The 20,390-nt window shown below is 42.0% G+C and overlaps 1 protein-coding gene and 1 pseudogene across 3 annotated transcripts in view; one reads left to right on the top strand and one right to left on the bottom strand.

Annotated features, from left to right (window-relative positions):
• SYT9 (synaptotagmin 9) overlaps positions 1-19,849 on the bottom strand; it is a 196,051-nt gene extending 176,202 nt beyond the window's left edge. Inside the window, exon 1 of one of the 3 annotated variants that reach the window (XM_058688102.1) lies at positions 19,417-19,849. In XM_058688102.1, the coding sequence (XP_058544085.1) occupies positions 19,417-19,561 (145 nt within the window). In that variant the 5' untranslated portion in view covers positions 19,562-19,849. The remainder of the gene's footprint in view (positions 1-19,416) is intronic. The other 2 variants (XM_058688103.1, XM_058688101.1) reach the window with 2 other exon arrangements.
• Positions 11,749-12,118, top strand: LOC131487417 (ubiquitin-like; annotated as a pseudogene).
• Positions 19,850-20,390: the final 541 nt, after the last annotated feature.

Genomic DNA, 20,390 nt, shown 5'->3' with positions numbered 1-20,390 from the left:
AATTTTAGGAGCACCTGGGTGGCTCAGTCAGTTAAGCACCCGACTCTTGATTTCAGCTTAGGTCATGATCTCAGAGTTTGAGGGATCGAGCCCCGTGTCGGACTCTGTGGTGACAGTAAGGAACCTGCTTGGGGTTCTCTCTCTCCTTCTCTCTGCCCCTCCCCCACTAATGCTCTCCTCTCTCTCTCAAAAATAAACTTAAATAACTTTATGTATTTTATACACACATATACACCCACACACACACACCCCAAAACCTATTCACACAATGAATGATAGGTTTCCTAGTGCTTTCCCATTCTTATATCCTCAAAGTAAACACCCAGTAGAAAATTCCACTGGGTCACAGTATATCATTAAGAAGCTATATTTATTCTACTATTACTTAACATACAACTTGGGCATTTATGTGCTTAATTGAGTTTTTTTTTTTTTAATGTGCATAAAGTTCTTTTTTCTTGGGGCACCTGGGTGGCTCAGTCGGTTAAGCAAATGACTTGTGATTTCGGCTCAGGTCATGATCTCACTGTTTGTGGGTTCGAGGCCCACATCAGGCTCTGTGCTGAGATTGAGGAGTCTGCTTGGGATTCTCTCTCTATCCCCCTCTCTCTAACCCTCCCCGGCTTGCTCTCTCTCTCTCTCTCTCTCAAAAATAATTAATTAATTAATTAATTTAAAGATCTTTCTTCTTATTGTCTTCGTTAGATTTGATATCAGGCTCATAAAGTGAACTGGAATGCTTTCTATATCTTTTCTATGCTATGGAATAGGGTTTTTTTTTAAATTTTTTTAATGTTTATTCATTTTTGAGAGAGAGAGAAAGAAACAGAGCATGACTAGGAGAGGGGCAGAGAGAGAGGGAGACACAGAATCCTAAGCATGCTCCAGGCTCTGAGGTGAACCAACTGAGCCACCCAGGTGCCCCTATGCTATGGAATAGTTTTAACATTATGTGAATTGTTAATTCTTCCCAGAGGACAACTTGATAGTTTTGTATTGAATATTCAAAGTGCATAAGCTTAAATCTAGCAATTTCACTTCTGTAAAAAGAAGTAACAGTGACTCTTTCTGGACAATGAAAGTGGTAGTGACCTTTATCTAATTCTTGTGCTCATGTAAAATGTTTTGCAATGAGAATTTAAAACAAATTTGCAAAGACTATTATGGTTCCAACAAAGAAGAAGATGATGGATTACTTGACATTTTGATAGACTTGACCTATACAAATATGTGGGCCTATAAATTTGTGTGGCAAATATTCTTTGTCCACCATTCAGCGTCTTCTAAATATTTCTATACTTCCTCTGAGATGTTTTATAACTTCTACTCAATTTGTATTTCCACATCATTGGCATATATGGAATTTTCTTATGTTTTTTAATCTCTTCTATATCTGTCATTAAATCCTTTTTCTCATTCTTTTTACTCTGTATTTGTTTTCTCATTTTTTTTTCTTGGTCAGAACAACAAAATATTTACTTATGTAAATTTCAAAAAAAAAAAAGCATATCTCAGTTTTGTTTATTAATACCACTTTTGTTTGTGTGTTTGATTTTTCACTTTCTAATACATGAATGTTTTCTTTTGGTTTTACTAACGCTTTGCTCCTACATTTTGGGGGTTTTTAAGTTTAATGCTTGGTGTATTCATTTTCTATCACTCTATTTACTAGAATTAATGAAAGCTATGAATTTTCATCTAAATATAGCTTTGACTGCACTCTATAGTTTTAATATATGTACTTTCATTTCCACAGTATTTTCAATGTCTAGAATTTTAGTTTCCATTTCTGATTTTTTAACTAAAGAGATCTCTAAAAAAGAGTTCAGTTTTCAGGAGTTTAGGCTCCTGGTGTTGTTGTTACCTGTTATTCACCCATTGATAGTTTTACTGCATTATGGTTAGTAAATGTGGCCTCTACAACTTTGATCTTTTGGAATTAATGTTCCCTTTTTATGGACTGATCAGTTCCCTTTATATGGTACTGAACCATTTTTTTTAAATGTTCCATGAACATTTTCTCTCTTTTGGTGACTAGAAAATCCATAGGTATTTATGAATCAAACTTTTAGCAATATTATTTCTATCTACTTACTGTCTACTGATGTGTCATTATTGGTGAAGTATGATGGTCTCCAATCATAATTCTGATGTTTCTAACTTGGAAGTTTGAACAAACTTACCTGCATACACTTGAATACTACTTGATTCATTAAGTTAATGAGTGGTCTTCATTGTTTATAGCACTATTACCAACCTAAAATAAGTCTTATTTGATGACTTTTATGTCACATTCAGTATGCTTATTATACAGGAATGTTAGTTTAATTAGCATGAGGCCTTAGAAAAAAGAGCAGATAAATATAAAATCCACAGATATTTTGCACATGTTATTTTAAAACATTAAATGAAACCATTTCCTGAGCATTTAAAAAATCAGGTAGTGTACATCCAACTCGATCCTCCTCTGACATTTCCCCATGTTCTAAGCTGCATTATTAAGGCCACTATTTAACACCCATTTCTCCCTCCATTCCCTGAATCAAATCTGATGACTGTCCTTTAGTGCTGTGACTGCAAGCCCTAAAATATCTCTTTTTATTATAAAGGAATATGCTATAGGGCCCTTGTTTTGTGAATCTGTCCAATTTAACTTCCCAGTTCCCACATACTGAGGCACTGGGAAGACAGCTATGATTGAGCCATTGACATATAATACAATATAAAAATTAAAAGATCAAAAAAACCAATGTAATGGGGAAAAAAAGCTGTGATTTAAATCTTTATCGGCCTGCAGAGTGGATCCTCTCAAACTGAACCTCTGGGGATTAGATTTCCCCCCAGAAAAGCCTACAGTAATCCACCCATAAATGGTCTCTAAAGCAGTGTGGAGTTACAATCAATGGATGCTTCTCCCAACAGCATGTGGAAGGAAAAAAGAAACACTCTGGGAGATTTTGTAGCTCTTGCTGTATACTCTCTGAAATAAATTCCATAACATGATGAGTTTTAGCTCCTTCCAAAATTAAAGTAATAGACACAAAGCACTTTAAAAGCCCCAGGAGAAGGATGACCTATAAATTTGGTATATTACAGTGATATTAAATCTAAAGTAGCAGTCATGGTGGAACAGATTAAAGAATAGCAAACAACAGTTTTCTCATTCCTTCTGAAATAATTTGGGAAGCATTCAGAGCTGGCCCAGCTATGCCATCAGTGGACTTCCATATTATTTGAAAAAATCACAATTGAAAATATGTTGCACCTGAGATTTTCAGTGTCAAGTGTTAAAAGTGGTTCGAATGTGGTCCCCCATTTATACCTCTTTCTTTATTTCCAGAGTTTTTCCTCATAGGAAGTGAACGTATCGGCAAGAACAAATGGTAGAGTATAGGAATCAAGCAATCGTGTCTTCTCTAAGCTCACGGCCTAGTTAGAGTTTCTTACAGAGCTTATTTACAGTATGGTTATCCTAAATTAAAAATAAATGACAATCATATCACATGTCTAACAAAAAAGAAGACCATGATTTTAGTTCGTGCCAGGGTGCTACAGTCACGTTCTACAGCAAAATTTTCTGCAGAATTTATTATTAGTTGTGCCAACAGCAGCTGTACTAATAATTTGAGTAACTCCCACTGTGGTTTAAAAAAAAAAAGAATCAATGATAGATAGTAAGAGCATTTTCATGCTTGGATTTCCTTGCCTAATATATTATAACAGTTTTATACAGATGGTTAAAGCATTTATTTTGACAATGGGGCTGTAAAAAGTAATTTCAATCCATAAAGGCCATAAATGCATGTCATTTGCAACCCTGGATGCACACCAGACTCATGCATAGAGACACTTTAGGCATCACACCTGAAGATTCTGATTTAATCAGTCAGGGAACAGGGCAGTATGTCTTCAAAAGTTCCCCAGTTGAGGGGCACCTGGGTGGCTCAGTTGGTTAAGCGGCCAACTTTGGGTCAGGTCATGATCTCACTGCTCATGGGTTCTGTGCTGACAGCTCAGAGCCTGGAGCCTGCTTCAGATTCTGGGTCTCCCTCTCTCTTTGCCCCTCCCCACTCTCTCTTTCTCAAAAATAAACAACAACAAAAAAATAAGTTTCCCAATTGATTCTGATGCATAGCTGGAACTGAGAATCATTTTCCCAAACCCTTCAAGTTGGAAGGGACCTTAGTGTTCAACCATCTCTCACCCTTCCTGATTTCTAGTAACTTCTTCCCAATGGTCCACCAGTCAACAGACCTGGATGTCTGCATCAGATTTCCATACATCCTCAAACTTAACACATTTAAAATTAATCTTTTTTTTTTTTTTGCATAAACCGTACTCAACTTACTGTAGTAAACAATAAGTCACATGACCATCCTTCCAGGCACTTATGCCAAAAATTGGAAAATTAGGATCCCTCTACTCCATATCAGTATACGGATTATTTTTACCTCTTAGATATGTTTTATATCAATCCCCTCTTCTCCAACTCCATTGCCTTAAAACATTCCTTTAACTCTTTTGCCTAAATACTAATAGTCTAATACTACTTCTGGTGTTCTGCAAAATCCCCCAGCTTTGAATCTCATATTGCCTGACTGCACCACTACCCTACACATACCCATCCCTGTCACAGACATCTATATTCCACAGTCCATTTCCCCACTTCCTCCCATTCCTGGCTTGGTGTCACTCTCTCCAATACTACTTTTGTCTTAACGTGTGGTTAATTCAATATTTCCCAAACCACGGTCTTTGTCTTCTTGCCCCTGTCTCCGTCTATAACTTGTCCTTCACCCTACCTTAGGGCCTCATTCCACAGTCACATCGCAGAGCTGGTTAATAACAACAACTGCAGTCCCTCCTCTTCACTGTGCTCCCAATAATCATCCCACACAATCCTCTAAGCCTCTAATCTCTTTCCTGCCCCTGCATGTCTACTCTCCCCTCCTTACTCAGATGAGATTCCAGAGTCAATTGCCCCAGTTCCTCCATTCTTTATACCCTCAACTCTTTTGCCACTCTCTCATTGTCATATATCAGCATGACCTTGCTTAAACGTAACTCCTGTTTCTTCATGCCTGCACAAACACAGGTGCACGTGGTGGAGAAAACATTCATGCTTAAGGTGGTGGGTATCACATCAAATTCATGGTCATGAACTTCAAGTGGGCCCATAACATCACCTGGCAAGTACGTTGTACTTCCCTGATCCATTTACTCTCCCTTCTTCTGGACTATCATTTATACCTCTCCAGTTTTCAAACCTCCATAACCTCCCACCCCATCCTCACTCTCAGCTGATAACTTTGCTACCTCCTTTTTCACTAAGAATGAGAGAGCAATCAGAAGACAAACTTCTATATGATCTCCAAACCATATCTGCCCACCTGGACTCCTGACTCGCTGACAATGAATGAACTGTTGAAAAACCCACCTACTCAAGCACAGCACTCAGGTAATACAATCCCCTAAATCATTTTATCTCTTTTTTTTAAATTGAAGTATAATTTGCATACACTGTTATATTAGTTTCAGGTGTACAATATGATTCAACAATTCTCTGTGTTACTCAGTGTTCATCATGGTAAGTGTACTTTTGATCCTCCTTATCTATTTCATCCATCCCCCTACCCATCTCCCCTTTGGTAACCACCAGTTTGTTCTCTATATTTAACACTATGGTTTTTTTTTTTTTGTTTCTTTTTTCTTTGTTAATTTATGTTTTTTTCCCCTCAAATTCCACATATGAATGAAATCACATGGTATTTGTCTTTCTCTGACTGACTTATTTCCCTTGGCATTATACCCTCTAGATCCATGTTGCAAATGGTAAGATTTGCATCCATGCAATGCAATTGCATACCATCTCCAATGGTAAGATTTGCATCTAGATCTATGTTGCATCTATGTTGCAAATGGTAAGATTTTTATGGCTGAGTAATATTTCTGTGTGTGTGTGTGTGTGTGTGTGTGTGTGTGTGTGTGTATGCCTTCTTTATGCATTCATCCATGAATGGATACTTGGGTTGCTTCCATATCTTGGCTATTATAAATAATGCTGCAATAAACATAAGGGTGCATATATCTTTTTGAACTAAGTTGTTTTGTTTTCTTTGAGTAAATACCAAGCATTTGAATTATCAGATCACATAATAATTCTGATTTTAATTTTTTGAGGAACCTCCATACTGTTTTCCAGAGTGGCTGCACCAGCTTGCACTCCTACCAGCAGTGTACGAAGGTTCCTTTCTCTCCACATTCTCACCAACACTTGTTGTTTCTTACCTTATTGATTTTATCCATTCTGACAGGTGGTGTAAGGTGATATCTCATTGTGCTTTTGATTTGCATTTCCCTTATGATGAGTGATATTGAGTAACTTTCCATGTGTCTGTTTGCCATCTGTATGTCTTCTTAGGAAAAATAGCTATTCAGGCCCTCTGTGCTCATTTTAATCAGATTATGGTGGATTTTTTCAGTTTTGTTTTTGTTTGATATTTTGGTGTTGAGTTGCATAAGTTCTTCAGCTACTTTGGATATATCAAAATATCAATCAATATCAATATCAGATATATCAAATGCAAATATCTTCTCCCATTTAGTAGGTTCCATTTTTGTTTTGTTGATGGTTTCCTTTACTGTGCAAAAGCCTTTTATTTTGTTAGAGTCCTAACAGGTTATTTTTGCTTTTGTTTCCTCTGCCTGAGGACACATCCTCTGCATCCTTTTTAACTTCTCTCTAGCAAACGAATTTGTAATCACTTTCTCCTTTATTTAAAAAACATCTATTGACTTATTTTCTCCTTCCTTTTCTTTTACTATAAAACTCAAAAATGTAGGGTATGTTCTCCAACTTTTCTTCATGAACTCCACTTGCCCACAACTCCTTCAGAATCCCTCAGTTCAAGGTCATCAATGAAGCTCCACGTTGCTAAATGCAACCAGTGCTTGGTTCTCATCTTGATCTATCAGCTGCATTTCACTTAAAAGATCACTCCCTCCTTCCAGGAATACTTTCTGTACTTCCAGGCCACCATACTCCTGATTTTTCTCCCACAGTACTTGCTGTTCCTTCTCAGTCTCTTTTGTCGGTTCCTGCTCATCTTACTAACCTCTAACTAGTAGTTTGACTTCTTCTTTTTAATCTTCATTCCTTCCTTGGTAAATTCATCTAATGTCTTAGCTTTACATATAATCTCTATGCTGATGGCTCCTAGATGTATATCTGCAGGCTAGACTTCATCCTTGAGCACCTAGTAAAGATATCCCAATAGCCGCTCAAGGATACTGTTCCAGTGGCTCAGTTGGTTAAGCATCTGACTCTTGATTTCGGCTCAGGTCATGATCTCACAGTTCATGGGATGGAGCCCCGAGTTAGGTTCTCTCTCTCTCTCTCTCTCTCTCTCTCTCTCTCTCTCCCTCCTCCTGCCCCTATCTCACTCATGCTCACGCACGTGCTTTCTCTCAAAATAAATGAATAAACTTAAAAAAAAAAAGAATGCTGCTTCAACAATTCTCCTGTTTTGTCCTACATCATGTATTTTTGCTCTCCACTAGATCATTCCCATCACATTAATTTAGAACAAAAAACAAAAACCCCTTGATCTTACTTCCCTCACCAACTACTACTTTTGCCAGTCAATTCCTCTTAAGGCTACACCAATCAGGCTCTTATTCCCTCCTCTTCACCAAAACTGCTTATCAACTTCATTTCTAATGACCCCTACACTACTAACTGCAGTGGTCGTCTACTTAACCTAATGGTAGCCCTGAAATGACTTTTATGCCCTCCTCTTTGATATACCTTTTCCTTGGCTTTTCATTTTGGCTTTCAGGTCAATACTCTTGGATTTTCTGGTCCCTCTTTATTAGTCTTCTTTGGCTGGTTCCTCGACTTCTCTCCATCCTCCTAGTGTTGGATGGAGACCTCCAGAACTAGTGGTCCTCTTCTCTCCTGTCTTCCTAGATCATCTCAGCCAGAGTCATTTAAAATATCATCTCTATACCTACAATTCTTATATTTATATCTCCAGTCAGGCCATCTTTTTCCAACTCCAGGCTTATATATCCAACTTACTAATCTGTAGCCCCACTTGACTCACCAATAAGCATTTCCAACTTTACACATTCAAAACTGAGCCCTTAATCATTCCCCTCAAACTTACTTCCCCTACAACTCTATTCCCTTGCTCAGGCCAAAATCTTGGGAGTCATTTGGATTCCTCTCTGTCTTTCATACCCTACATCCATCCATTGGTAACTCCTATCAGCTCTACCTTCAAGCCACCTGGAATCTGACTATTTCTCACCACCTCCACTGCCATCACTCTGGTCCAAGCCACCATTATCTCTCACATAAATTATGATAGCAGTCAAATAACTGTTTTCCCTGACTCTACCCTCACTCTTCTACAGTCTTATCAGACTAATCCTTTCTATTCCTAAGTCAGATATTACACTGCTCTGCTTTAAAACTTTTCAATGACTTCCCATTTTACTCTGAGTAAAAGTCGTATTCATTACAATGGCTAATAGGGCCTTGTGATCACCCTGCCATCACTTTCCAGCCTATGTCTTTCTCTCTTGCCCTGGGCTAATACCTAGCATGTGCCTGATTCAGAACCTTTAAACCTGCCTGGAATGCTCTTCCCCTGACGTGTGCATGCCTTACTCCCATCACCTCCTTCTAACCTTTGCTCACATATCAGCTTCTCAGTGATGCCATTTTGGTCCCCATACCTATTCTCTTTCCATGTTTTATTTTTCTCCTTAGCACTTATTACCATCTAACATACTATGTAATTAGTTAACTTATTTATGTAGTATAATTTTCCTCTCAGGAACACGTAAGTGCCATGAGGGAAAGCTTTTTATTTTGTTTGGTTCCCTACTATATACACAATACTGTATCTACATATCTAGCTATATACCATACCTAGAACAGAGCCTTGCACATAGGGGATGCTCAGTAATCATTTGATGAGTAAGTAAATGGCATTTCCAATCATGATCTCTCCAATCAACCTCCATCCTGTCTCCAGAGTGATATAATTAGAAGATAAATCTGCTCACCTTAATTTTCAGCTTAAAACCCTTCAGCAGGTCTGCAGTATTATAGGTGATGCAAACTGAAATGTCTTCAGTAGTCAGGCATATCCTATAAATGTAATGAGTAAAGTTTATGTGTGTGGGGAGGGGGTAAGGGAGGATAAAAAAAGTGGAAAGTGTATGACCCACCTAAGGGCGTTCAATTCAATTATTTTAAAATATATATTTTTTAATGTTTATTCATTTTTGAGAGACAAAGAGACAGAGAGTGAGAGGGGGAGGAGTAGAGAGAGAGGGAGACACAGAATCCGAAGCAGGCTCCAGGCTCCAAGCTGTCAGCGCAGAGCCAGACGCGAGCTGGAACCCACGAGCCTTGAGATCATGACCTGAGCCGAAGTTGGATGCTTAACCGACTGAGCTACCCAGGTGCCCCCAATTCAATTATTTTAACAAATTGTGCCCACTACCTGGCAGCTCCTGTATTCAGAATAAATAACCATCTCCACAGCATGGCTTGGTGAGCACTAAGCAGGTCTGCCATGCTTACTCCCTCATGGGCCCTATAACATCAGAGAAAACAGACTGTGTATATCCACATACTGTGTGGTCGCAATGTAACTGAACACGTTGCTTTTTCATTATTAAATAACCAGGCAAGGAAGCAAGATGTCACTGTTGGCATACTCTGAAATGATATCTGGAACCAGATGTTTGAACCAGATGACTAAATTTGTTAAAGGCAGTTTGTACAATTATGTGAGGTAATTATACCTGGGTTTCAGGGTGACATGATTGGGTATCTAAAACAAGGGATCTATCATTTAGTGACTCCAATCTGTCAAGACCTTACCTTTGACAAAAAAAGCAGCATCACCACCAACTTGAGCTTATTTCCCATGAGCAACCAAAGAGACTAGAGATGGGCACTCACAGAACCTTGCCATCCTGAAATCTCCCAGAGTACTTTGCTGAGAATGAGTCCTCTAGACCCATCACAGTAAATTATACTTGTTTTAAGATTTCCTCATCAGAGTGTTCTAGCCCAAGTCCTCAGTGGGACTTTGACAATGGCATACAATCTGACCAGTGTTTACTAGAACAGACTCCTCCCTCAACAGTCCCAACACATACTCTACTTACTATTATTACCAAAGTTCCATTTCCTCCTGATGTAGGACCTTTATAAATTCCTAGAATGTCCTTCCCACCCACACATTCCAGGCAAAGTGCTCCACCCAAGAATTAACCTCTCTAGGAATCCTCTGCAGATCCACTCAAGCCAGCTAATTACTTCTCTCCTCTTTTCTTTGCACTGTTTCCCATATATATCTCCCTTCCTGTCTTCATTTTATTAATTGCAATTATTGTTTTATCTCAAAGCCATAGGGGCAGTAACCATGTCTAATGTATCTTTGAATTACTGATGCCTAACCGAGTACCTGGCAATTACGAGGCACTCCAATGTTTTCTTAATTTAACTTAATTATAATTAAAAAAGAGTGTTCTGGTCAGTGTAGCTAGAGTAAAGTTTTCATAATTGCTGGAAGGGGAAGACGAGTTGGAAAGAGGGAGAGAAAACATACAGAAAAAGAGATCCAAGTTACATCACAATTTTTTTCATATTTCACATAAATAAAGGCAGTACTTTGCATTGGAAAGAATGTTACAGTTTGTCGATTTTTTTCTTTACCATTATGGGCAGAAAGTGAGACACTCTAAATTCTCAACATTGTTCAATTAAACCTTACCTCCTTCCCCCAAAAAAGAATATTACAGTGAATCCCAATTTGTTGATGCACCCTTCAAATTTCAAAAATCGGTCTAGTATAATGATTAACTGTAGTCAGACAAGGAGAGCTCATTCACTGAACAGTGAACTAATCCTTCTGTGAGCTGATCTGACAGAATATTTATATTCTAACTAATGCAAGTTAGTAGGAAAAACATTAAGATTCTCAAAAAATAAACTGCCACATGATAGAGATCAAACACAGAAAATTCACATAAGAAACAGAAGTAGGTTTAAAACACTGAAAATACTCAATTGCACCAACACCAACAAAAAAATATAAATGAAACGACAACTGGGCAGCCACTTAAAACCTGTTAAATTAGCAGGTTTTTCTTCACATTATTACCATCTAACGCTAGTGGGTTTGCTATGTAGCAGGGATAGTTGGCATAGATCTTGTGAAAATAATGGAAAACCTTACTAAAATGGAGTCAGGAGGTTTGGGAAGGGGAGCTCCCATGCCCTACCACTGCAGATCCAACAGGAAGAGATGGACTTGATCTTGCACATGGATGCTACTTTACTATCCCACCTGGGGAAGACATGGTTTCTTATCCCCACCCCACTCAACAGCTCAGCCAATGAGAAGCCACCAGTTTACTCCAATGGACTTTTAGTTTATGACAGCTTTCCCAATTTATCCCTTTTCTCCCTAAAAAGGTGTACCTTTGTTCTCCAGATTTCCCATGGTTTTGCCACAGGTTGTTTGTCCCATGTGGCAATTCTTTCCTGAATAAGCCCATCTTTTGCTGGTAAAATAACTGGAAGATTTTATTTTTAAGGTGGAAAATTTACAGGAAAACAATCTGAACTCACTGTTGATAATTTATCATTAAGAAATATTCCACTTCTTCCTCTTTAAGGACATAGCCGAGCCGGTCAGTGGTCGCAGTCTTGTGGCAGATGTAGACATGCAGACCTTTGCGAAGACCCTGACAGGCAAGACCATCATCCTAGAGGTTGAACCCAATGACGGCACTGGGAATGTTGAAGTCAAAATCCAAGACGAGGAGGGCATCCCACCTGACCAGCAGCATCTGGTTTTTGTGGGCAAACAGCTGGAGAATGCCACACTCTCTCAGACTACAATATTCAGAAAGAGTCCACCCCATACTTACTGCATCGCCTGCAGGATGGCATCACTGAGACTTCCCTCCACCAGCTGGCCCAGGAATACAACTGTAAGAGTTGTATCTGCAAGAATCAGATACTGTACTGGACTGCCATAAGAAGTGCAGCCACCCCCACAGCCTGCACCCCAAGAAGAAGGTCTAATGAGGCCCCTCCACCAGCTCTCCTTTTGCTGTCAGGGTGTCCTCCTGCCAAAGCCCCAGGGCCCTGGGGCCTCAACATAGTTTCCTTTGCATTGACTAGAGCAGTAAAAGGGAGAAGAAAATCTCCCAAAAGGGAGTAGGATATTATAGATACAAAATAGTATTTATAGTAATGAAAAATTAGAAGCTAGAAATGGCCAAAAAGCATGGTCAAGTGAAAAAGATTTACCTATTCTTCGGAATATATATAGTCATCATTAAAATTGCACAATCGGGGCGCCTGGGTGGCGCAGTCGGTTAAGCGTCCGACTTCAGCCAGGTCACGATCTCGCGGTCCGTGAGTTCGAGCCCCGCGTCAGGCTCTGGGCCGATGGCTCAGAGCCTGGAGCCTGTTTCCGATTCTGTGTCTCCCTCTCTCTCTGCCCCTCCCCCGTTCATGCTCTGTCTCTCTCTGTCCCAAAAATAAAATAATAAAAAAAAAAAAATTAAAAAAAAAAAATTGCACAATAATGACTGTTCAACATGGAAAAATATAATAGTAATAATGGTTACTATATTGAACATTTATTATTTGCCAGGTACTATGGTAAGTATTTCACACGTGTTGTGAGATAAATACTATAATAGGGTTTCCAGAGTTAGCAAATAAAAATATAAGGGGTACAGTTCAATTTGAATTTCAGATAAATGACAGGTATAGTATAAGTCTATCCCATGCAATACTACCCATTGTTTATCTGAAATTCAAATTGAACTGGGCATTCTATATTTTATCCGAACACTGGTAATCCATTTTACTGATGAGGAAACTAAGACACAGAGATCCACCTAGGGACATACGAGCAGTGATAAAATGCTAAGCATACAGAAAAAGTAGAATGGAAACTTCTGTCTATGAGTGATTAGAAATGGGTAAAACACATGCATGCCCATGGATCACAGCTGAGAAGAAGCATGAACAGATAAATACCAGGACCACCAAAATCTAGCACTTAGTCTGGGCATGGTGCTCCCATGAAGCCTTCCACGCCCGTTTTAATAGATGAATAAAGTGAAGAGTTAAATATGTTGCTCAAAGTCATAAAGCTAGTAAGAGCAAGATCAGATTCTGACTCTAAAGCTCTTTCTTTATCCCACTTTGTCATCTTGATTTCCTGGCTGAGTTTTTTCCCCCCTTCAGGTGCAGTTCCATCAATATTGATATAAAAGTTTTTGTGTGATAAAATACACGCACGAGGACACATGAATATTTCAAGGAGATCTGCAAAACCTAGTCATTAAGGGTTTGCTTTGGTTTAAAGTCATTCCTAGAACTAACCCCAACAGAACACTGAAAAGAAAAGGTTGTGATGCACATTATGGCTTAAATTGTGGTTTCATTTAGAAAGTAAAAAAGCACCCTCCATATTAATCCATTTAAAAGTGAGATTGCTCTCCCACTTATGCCTCTCTCTAAGCTCCTCCCCTTTCTCTCTACACTTTAGCAAGTAAACTTGTCTGGTCCTTCAAGTAACTCAGTCAGGAGGGATTACAAATTTTTTTAGGCCAAGCATACAAGAAAGCACATGTGCACACACAAACACAAACGTGCCGATATGCTTTCACCATGAAAGAAAAGTCTATGCTCTATACAGAACAGGGCATTTTAGGTGATTTCCCTTAGGTGTCAGCTTAATTTCTCCTTGAGACGTTAGCCCACATCAAAAAGTTTGTGCTTTTGATTGTTTATTCTGAAAGAGGCAGCTGGCCACAGGACAGCCTGTGATGCCTTTACCACAGTTTGCTTTTGTTTTTCCCTCTTGATAATTACCTCATGACTAAACCACTCACTGGTCCATGTAGAAGAATCCCACAGAGATGAAAACACACTTGTTTAAATAAAATATTTATGAAGAAGCCCTCAAATGTCACTGAAGCAAATGCAAATTATCTTCACATATTGTGCAACCAATATGCCACTCATTCCTTAGAAGACTATTTCCTGATTGCAATTATCATTAATTTTTAAAAATTAATCCCATTGTGCATCATCATCCTAACGTCTATTCATAAAAATCTAGTGCTCTAAGGTTAACTCTCTTTTGACTATCTGTGAAATTTTTAATAAGACTAATATTTAATCTTGCTCATTATTTTGAAGTTTTCCCTTAGAAACTATATTTAATCATTATCTTATATGTACATCTTCTAATAAATTATTTCATTCTAATTCAGTACCAGTTGACATTAGTGAGGGTTCCACATTCTGGCTTTTTAATGAAATACTGCTTGGACACGATTTTCTTAGTTTGTTCTTCTTTCCACCCCCAACCCCCCAAGTTGGGTGAACATAATGGATCTCATTAGATTTTCACAGAAACCTCAAAATAAAAATAGGGGGCAATATTATCAAAGGAAAATAAAGAATCAGTCGATGTGTACGGCAACCGTTAACAACACCCCTGACTTTCCATACCATCTTTCCTAATTTTTCAGGAAAGAAATACGAGCTGAGCTGAGCTGAGCAGATTAGGTGGTTTAATCCTTTGCTTGATGGTCTCAACAGTTGTCCTCCACTTGGAATCAACACTTTAGAATCAACAGAACTTAAAAAATATGCTGATAACAGGCCCCACCACCAGAAACTCAGATTTAATTTGTCTAGAGTAAAGCTCAGTCATTGGTAACTCTTTGTTTGTTTTATTTGTTTGCTCCTGAAATGTTGCTAATGTGCAGCCAAGGTTGAAAACCATTTGTTTAGAAAGAGCTTTTCCTGAGAAGGTCAATGTCCACTTGAAAAGAGAAGTCACTAATGATGAGCCATAAGGCTCTTCTTCACACCCTGACCACAAAATGAAGAAAAATCTCTAGAAACACAAAGCTGGAATGTCAACATAAAACCTAAAAACTAAGCTGAATCTTTACAACTGCGTAGAATTTAACCTACAGTTAGAGACTAAATCCTTTATAGAAGAACGCAATAGACAAAGGAGGTCTGAAGGAGGCTCTTATGAAAAAAGACCTAGGAAATTTTCATTGACAATAACTCTCAGATTCTTAGTACATGTAATGTGTTTATCTAAGAAGCTACTTTGACTTAGACTCAACCCTTTCCAAATGGAACCCATGGCCTTGCTGCTAGTTTAGCTCTGAGCTTCAGTTTATTCATAAATACCAATCTCTTTTAGCCATGCTTCTCAAATTTGAATGTGCCTATAAATCATCTGAGGATCCTGTTAATACACAGATTCATGTGCAGTAGGTCTGGGTGGGGCCTGAGAGTCTGTGTTTCTCATAAGCTCCCAGATGATGCTGATGCTGCTGGTCCACAGATGAACACTTGGAGCAGCAAGGTCTTAGAAGACGTCATGAGGATTAAATGAAATGACCTACATAAAGAGTTTGGCATGGACACGGTTGGCACCCTAGAGAAGAAAAGGCTTATAAGGAAAATAATACAACGTGGTTAAAACCTAGAAATTACATGACACAATCCTCCCTTCTTTTCCAGATGTGGAAACAGTGGGTTAAGAAAAGCTAACATCTCTACCTCCTTACAGCCAAAGGAAAAAACCAATAGTTTTTAACTGGGGAAAAAAAAAAAGTGCAACCAAGGTCCATGAGTGAAAGTTAAACAGAACTCTTCATTCCATACCAGGAAAAAATCTTCTAACAATAAATGCTGTCCTACAATCAATCGGCCCACTTGAGGAGAGAGTGTGAAGTCTCCAGTTACAAAATGTGAGCATAGACCAGTTGATGTTGTTAAAGAACACATTCATGTTTCAGGCGACTGTTGAACTGAGAGACATCACACACTTAATATTTTTTAAAAAATATTTTTTAGTAACACAGAAACCTCATTTCCTTCTTCCCTCCACCCCTTGAAGTAAATGGAAGTAACCTAGGCCAAAAAGCCTTGGAGTCTTCTTTGACTCCACTTCTCCCACCCCACACATCCATCCCATCCACAAATCCTAGTGCAGCTACCTTCAAATGTGCCCACAACCCAGTTACTTGTCACCATCTCCATCATGACAACGCTGGCCAACACACTTCCCACTCTGTCTGCATCACGACAACAGCCTCCTATCAAGTTTCTGTCTCTCCCCTTGTTCTTCAACAGCATTTTCTCAGCAAAGAGCCCCAGTGCTGCCACTTCTCTGCTCAATCCCTCCCTTCTCGTTGAGAGTAAAATCCAAAGTCCTTCTGCTGGTTGACAAGACCCTACGTGATCTTTCCCCTCCAGCCCTCAACCATGTTACTCATCATTCTCAATTTTTTTCTCTCTCCAGCCACCCTTAAACTCACTGTTCTTTGAATCACATCAAGGATGCCCTTATCTCAGGACCTTTGTACTTGCTCTTCCCTCTGTCATGAAGGCTACACTCTGGGATTTGCAAGTTTATGTCCCACATCCCCAATATATGAAACAACATAAAGACACTTAACAGAAGGATTCTAACTGCTCTCTATGGAGAAAAAAAAATGCTCACACTCAGCTTAAAGATCAGCACTTTACTTTCATAGTTCATACAGATGAAAGCCTGGGTGAGGCATTCCAGATCCAAATGTGACTCAGCTTTACTTTTTAACACTGCACTTTCATCAAATCCTCTCTTAACACCAAGTCAGGGGAGACTAGGTACTGTACTCCCACATCAGAGCACCCCAGCTACCTGGGCAGGGAATAACCCTTCTGGATGGCCACTGATCTGTGACCCACGCATAGTCCACCTCTGAAAAAAATGAACAAATATCCGATGCAGTGTCCCTCTGCATAATTCCCCACAGGGAATGATGTCTGTGTTCTTCTCCTAAAACCAAAGTTCCTCAGTGGAGCTTGAGAAAATCTAACTACCACCGAGTAGGCATGGATAGACAATGGACAGAGAAAGCTGGCAAATGCCATTCAGTTGAGTCCCTTTGCAGAAAAGGAAGTCATTCATTTACAGAGAGGACTTTGTCAGGGACCCGTGTCCCAGGACCAGTGTGTATGCTTATTTTGGTTCACACTAGACAATTGCCAGGGCACCATGTGCAGTGTTGTGCAATGCAGCTACTCAAGCCACTCAGCTCTTAGAGCTCGAAATGAAAGCCACTCTTGGTTCAGACAATCAAACAGCTTCAGAGGGATAGAGATAAATGCATCTAATATAAGAATTAATGTGGGCAAGGAGAGGAAGGAGGGAAGTGAAGAGAGATCTGGCCTGAGCTGAAGTGCCCTGGGAAAGAGGGTGCACTCTGGATGTGGGCTTTAGCCTCCGTCCCTCTCACCCCATGCTCACAGTGCCCCACTCCTGCCTCAGGAGCAGGCTACTTCCAACCTGAACCAAAGATCCAGAGCGGCATGGGCTACCTAGATACCACCATGCCCTAGTTAGGAAAGCACCATAGCACTTTTAGGAACTCAAGGACTAGCAGGGCATACTCTTAACTGTGGCTTCTTCTCAGCCAAGTTATCAGACTTGTTTCTTGCAAGGAGTTTTTTTCTGTGACTCTTCCTCAAGGGCAACCCAGTGCAGGGGCCAAGCAAAGCCCAAGAACATGGAATCCAGCTTATGTATTAAAAGAAGCAGAGGCATAAAATCAGCCAAAAAGATGTGGAGTGTTAAACATGGACTCAGCAAGAGGCCTCACTCATCTTCTCTTATAAAGAAAGCCAAAGGAGACTACTTATGTGGGATAACAATGGGAATTTGTGGCACAGTCACAGGCAAGGAAGTGGGACATTTCAACACTAACACTTGCTCTGGGTGAAGCATGCTAAATAATTTTCTTGTTCCCGTGGCTCAAGGAGAGAACTTTCCCCACTTAGGACATCATCCAGGGCTCCCAGTTCACGAAACAAGGAGCTCTCACTGGTATCTGTGGTCTGTGCAGCACATCACAGCCAGCAAGAAGCCACACAAAGGCTGGGCATTGAACCTCCAGGGAAATTGTTTGGGATCAACAGTATTTCTTGACTTAATTCTGCAGTTTGAAGTAACACATTAGTGATCATCTGATAAACTTAATTAATGTAACCACAGGCAACAGGGAACAATAATCTTTCTTTTTCAATAGAAAAATAGACTTTGAGTAGGGAAAATCTGATATAAACTTTTGGCAGATGATTTGTCTTCACCCCACCGACCCATTTTGAATATACTATCAAGGAAATGCTATGTAAGTCAGACTCGCTGTGTATCTCTTTATAAATCAAATAATTATCCTTTGTACAAGTAGATTTTCATATAATGGATTGGCTTAAAATGAGGTAAATTTGTACTGGATAATTTGCACAGCAATAGCTCCTTTCCAATATTTATACACAGGAACATCAAGGGGAAAGGCCATTTTCTCATCCCATCTTTAACGCATACTTTTTTTTTTTTTTTTTTTTTTTTGTATTTAGGTTGAGAGAATATTCGAGAAAATGATTTCTCCAGGTAAGAAGAATCTCAAGTAAACATTTGGACTGTGTCTTCCAGTAAACAGCAGTGGATGAAATGTGGGAGACCCAGGGCCCTTAGGAAAAGCAAATGGCTCCACTAAAACTCCTTCCTCTAACCTTAATTGGTCAAATGCCAAAATAAACGAACTTTCCAAAGTTAGGAGCTGTGCAACTTCCACTAGGGATAAGTGCAGGTGCCCCAGCCATGACCAGCAAGCCCACCACCGACCCGTTTGTGCCCGGCGACGGCAGCTGGTAGCTCCGGGAGCCCAGGCCCAGGCCGCCTCCACGCCAAACGACCCGCCGAGAACGGGTTCAGGCCGGGCTGCCCAGGACCCGGAGCTCCCCGTAGCCGGCCCCGAGCCAGATCCCGCCCCGCCCTTCCCACCTCAGACCAGGGAAGGGAAATGGGCGCTCAAGAGAGAGAGTGGGAAGTGCCCAGTGGGATTCAGCCGCAGCCGGGGCCGTCCCCAACTCCCAACTTCCCAGAGTTTCCTCCGGCCTCGTCCCCCTTCCCACCGCGGAGAAGCGGCCGCGGCCTCCCCTCGGCCGGAGCGCAGAGCCCGGGAAGTGGAGCGCGGAGCCGGGAGCTCGGGAGCCGCCCCCTGGAGCGAGGGCGACCGGAGCGCAGGTGGCGGGCGTGGTCCCTCCAGCCCTGCCCCAGTCCCCCCGGACCCGGCCTCCGCGCAGCAGCCCCTGCCCGGGTCCCCGCCCGGGTCCAGCATCAGGCCACGGCGAGCCGCTTCCTGATCCCCTCCTCTAGGTCGGCGGCCACCCCCCACATTCCCCCAGTCCGCGTCGCTCATCTGCCTCAGGCCCCGGTGCGGCCCCAACTCCCAGCACAGGGCCCTCCGGTCGCGCCCAGCAGCGGCGGCTGCACTCACCTGGGTCGCGAAGCCGGGGTCTGGCGCGGTCCCGCAGGTGGTAGATGAAATCCTGGCAGCTGTCGTGCTCCAGGGCCCCACGGGCACAGAGCTCGGCTAGCAGCTGCAGCGCCTGGTGACAGAGCGCGTCCCTGGCCCCGGGCATCGCCCCCCCGCATCCTCGGACCGAGCCGGGCAGGCGGGCGCGGGAGACAACCCTCCGCCTGCCAGCTCAGAGCCGCCGCCTCCGGGCCGTCCGCGCTCTCCGTCAGGGAGCCGCCAAGAAACGGCCCTAGCCCCAGCCCCGGCTGGCCCGGCCTCCCACCGGTTGCATGCAGCTCTTCGGCTGCCGGTCGGTCGGGCTTTCTCTCTCTCCCGCCCGTCCGCTCCGTCCCTCCCTCCCCCGGCACGGAGGGGAGGTGGCGCCGCACAGCCCCGCGCGCCTCTCTCCCGGCGCCCCGCCCGCCACTCGCGGCCGCCGGGGGGCGGGGCCCGGTCAGTGGCGCGCGCCGCGGGCTGGGATCCCGGTGGGCCCGGCTCGGGCGCCAGCGTTGGACGGAGGGCGCTCGCCCGCTCCTAGAGGAGCGCGGGACTCGCCTCCGGACCCGGCGCTCAGAGCGGCTGCGCCCAGGCTTGGGGAGTGTGATCGGGGGCGCGCTGTGGGCATTCTCGCCATCCCACCCCTCCGTCCTCTTGCAAACCAACACTCTCTCCCACCGCCCCTCGCCCGGTGCGTCGAAAGCACGTTCTTGGGTGCGCTGCGCGAAAGGTGCAATCTGAACCACACCCGCCCAAACTGGAGAACCTAGTCCCGGCTTCGAACTTGAAAAGCGCCGTCTGGACATAAATCACGGGCCTAAGGGTGCTAGACCCCCAAAGGCGGGTTCGGGGCCAAGATTTGCCAACAAAGGAAGAATCTCCCAAGTGCAGGATCTTTTCCACCACAGTGGTGATTTGGAGACGGTGGAGGCTCTCACATCAGAAATAAGGTCAAA

Source organism: Neofelis nebulosa, chromosome 10, assembly GCF_028018385.1.
Source record: "Neofelis nebulosa isolate mNeoNeb1 chromosome 10, mNeoNeb1.pri, whole genome shotgun sequence".
NCBI classification, from domain to species: Eukaryota; Metazoa; Chordata; class Mammalia; order Carnivora; family Felidae; genus Neofelis; species Neofelis nebulosa.
This window is presented reverse-complemented; position numbering and strand designations above follow the sequence as displayed.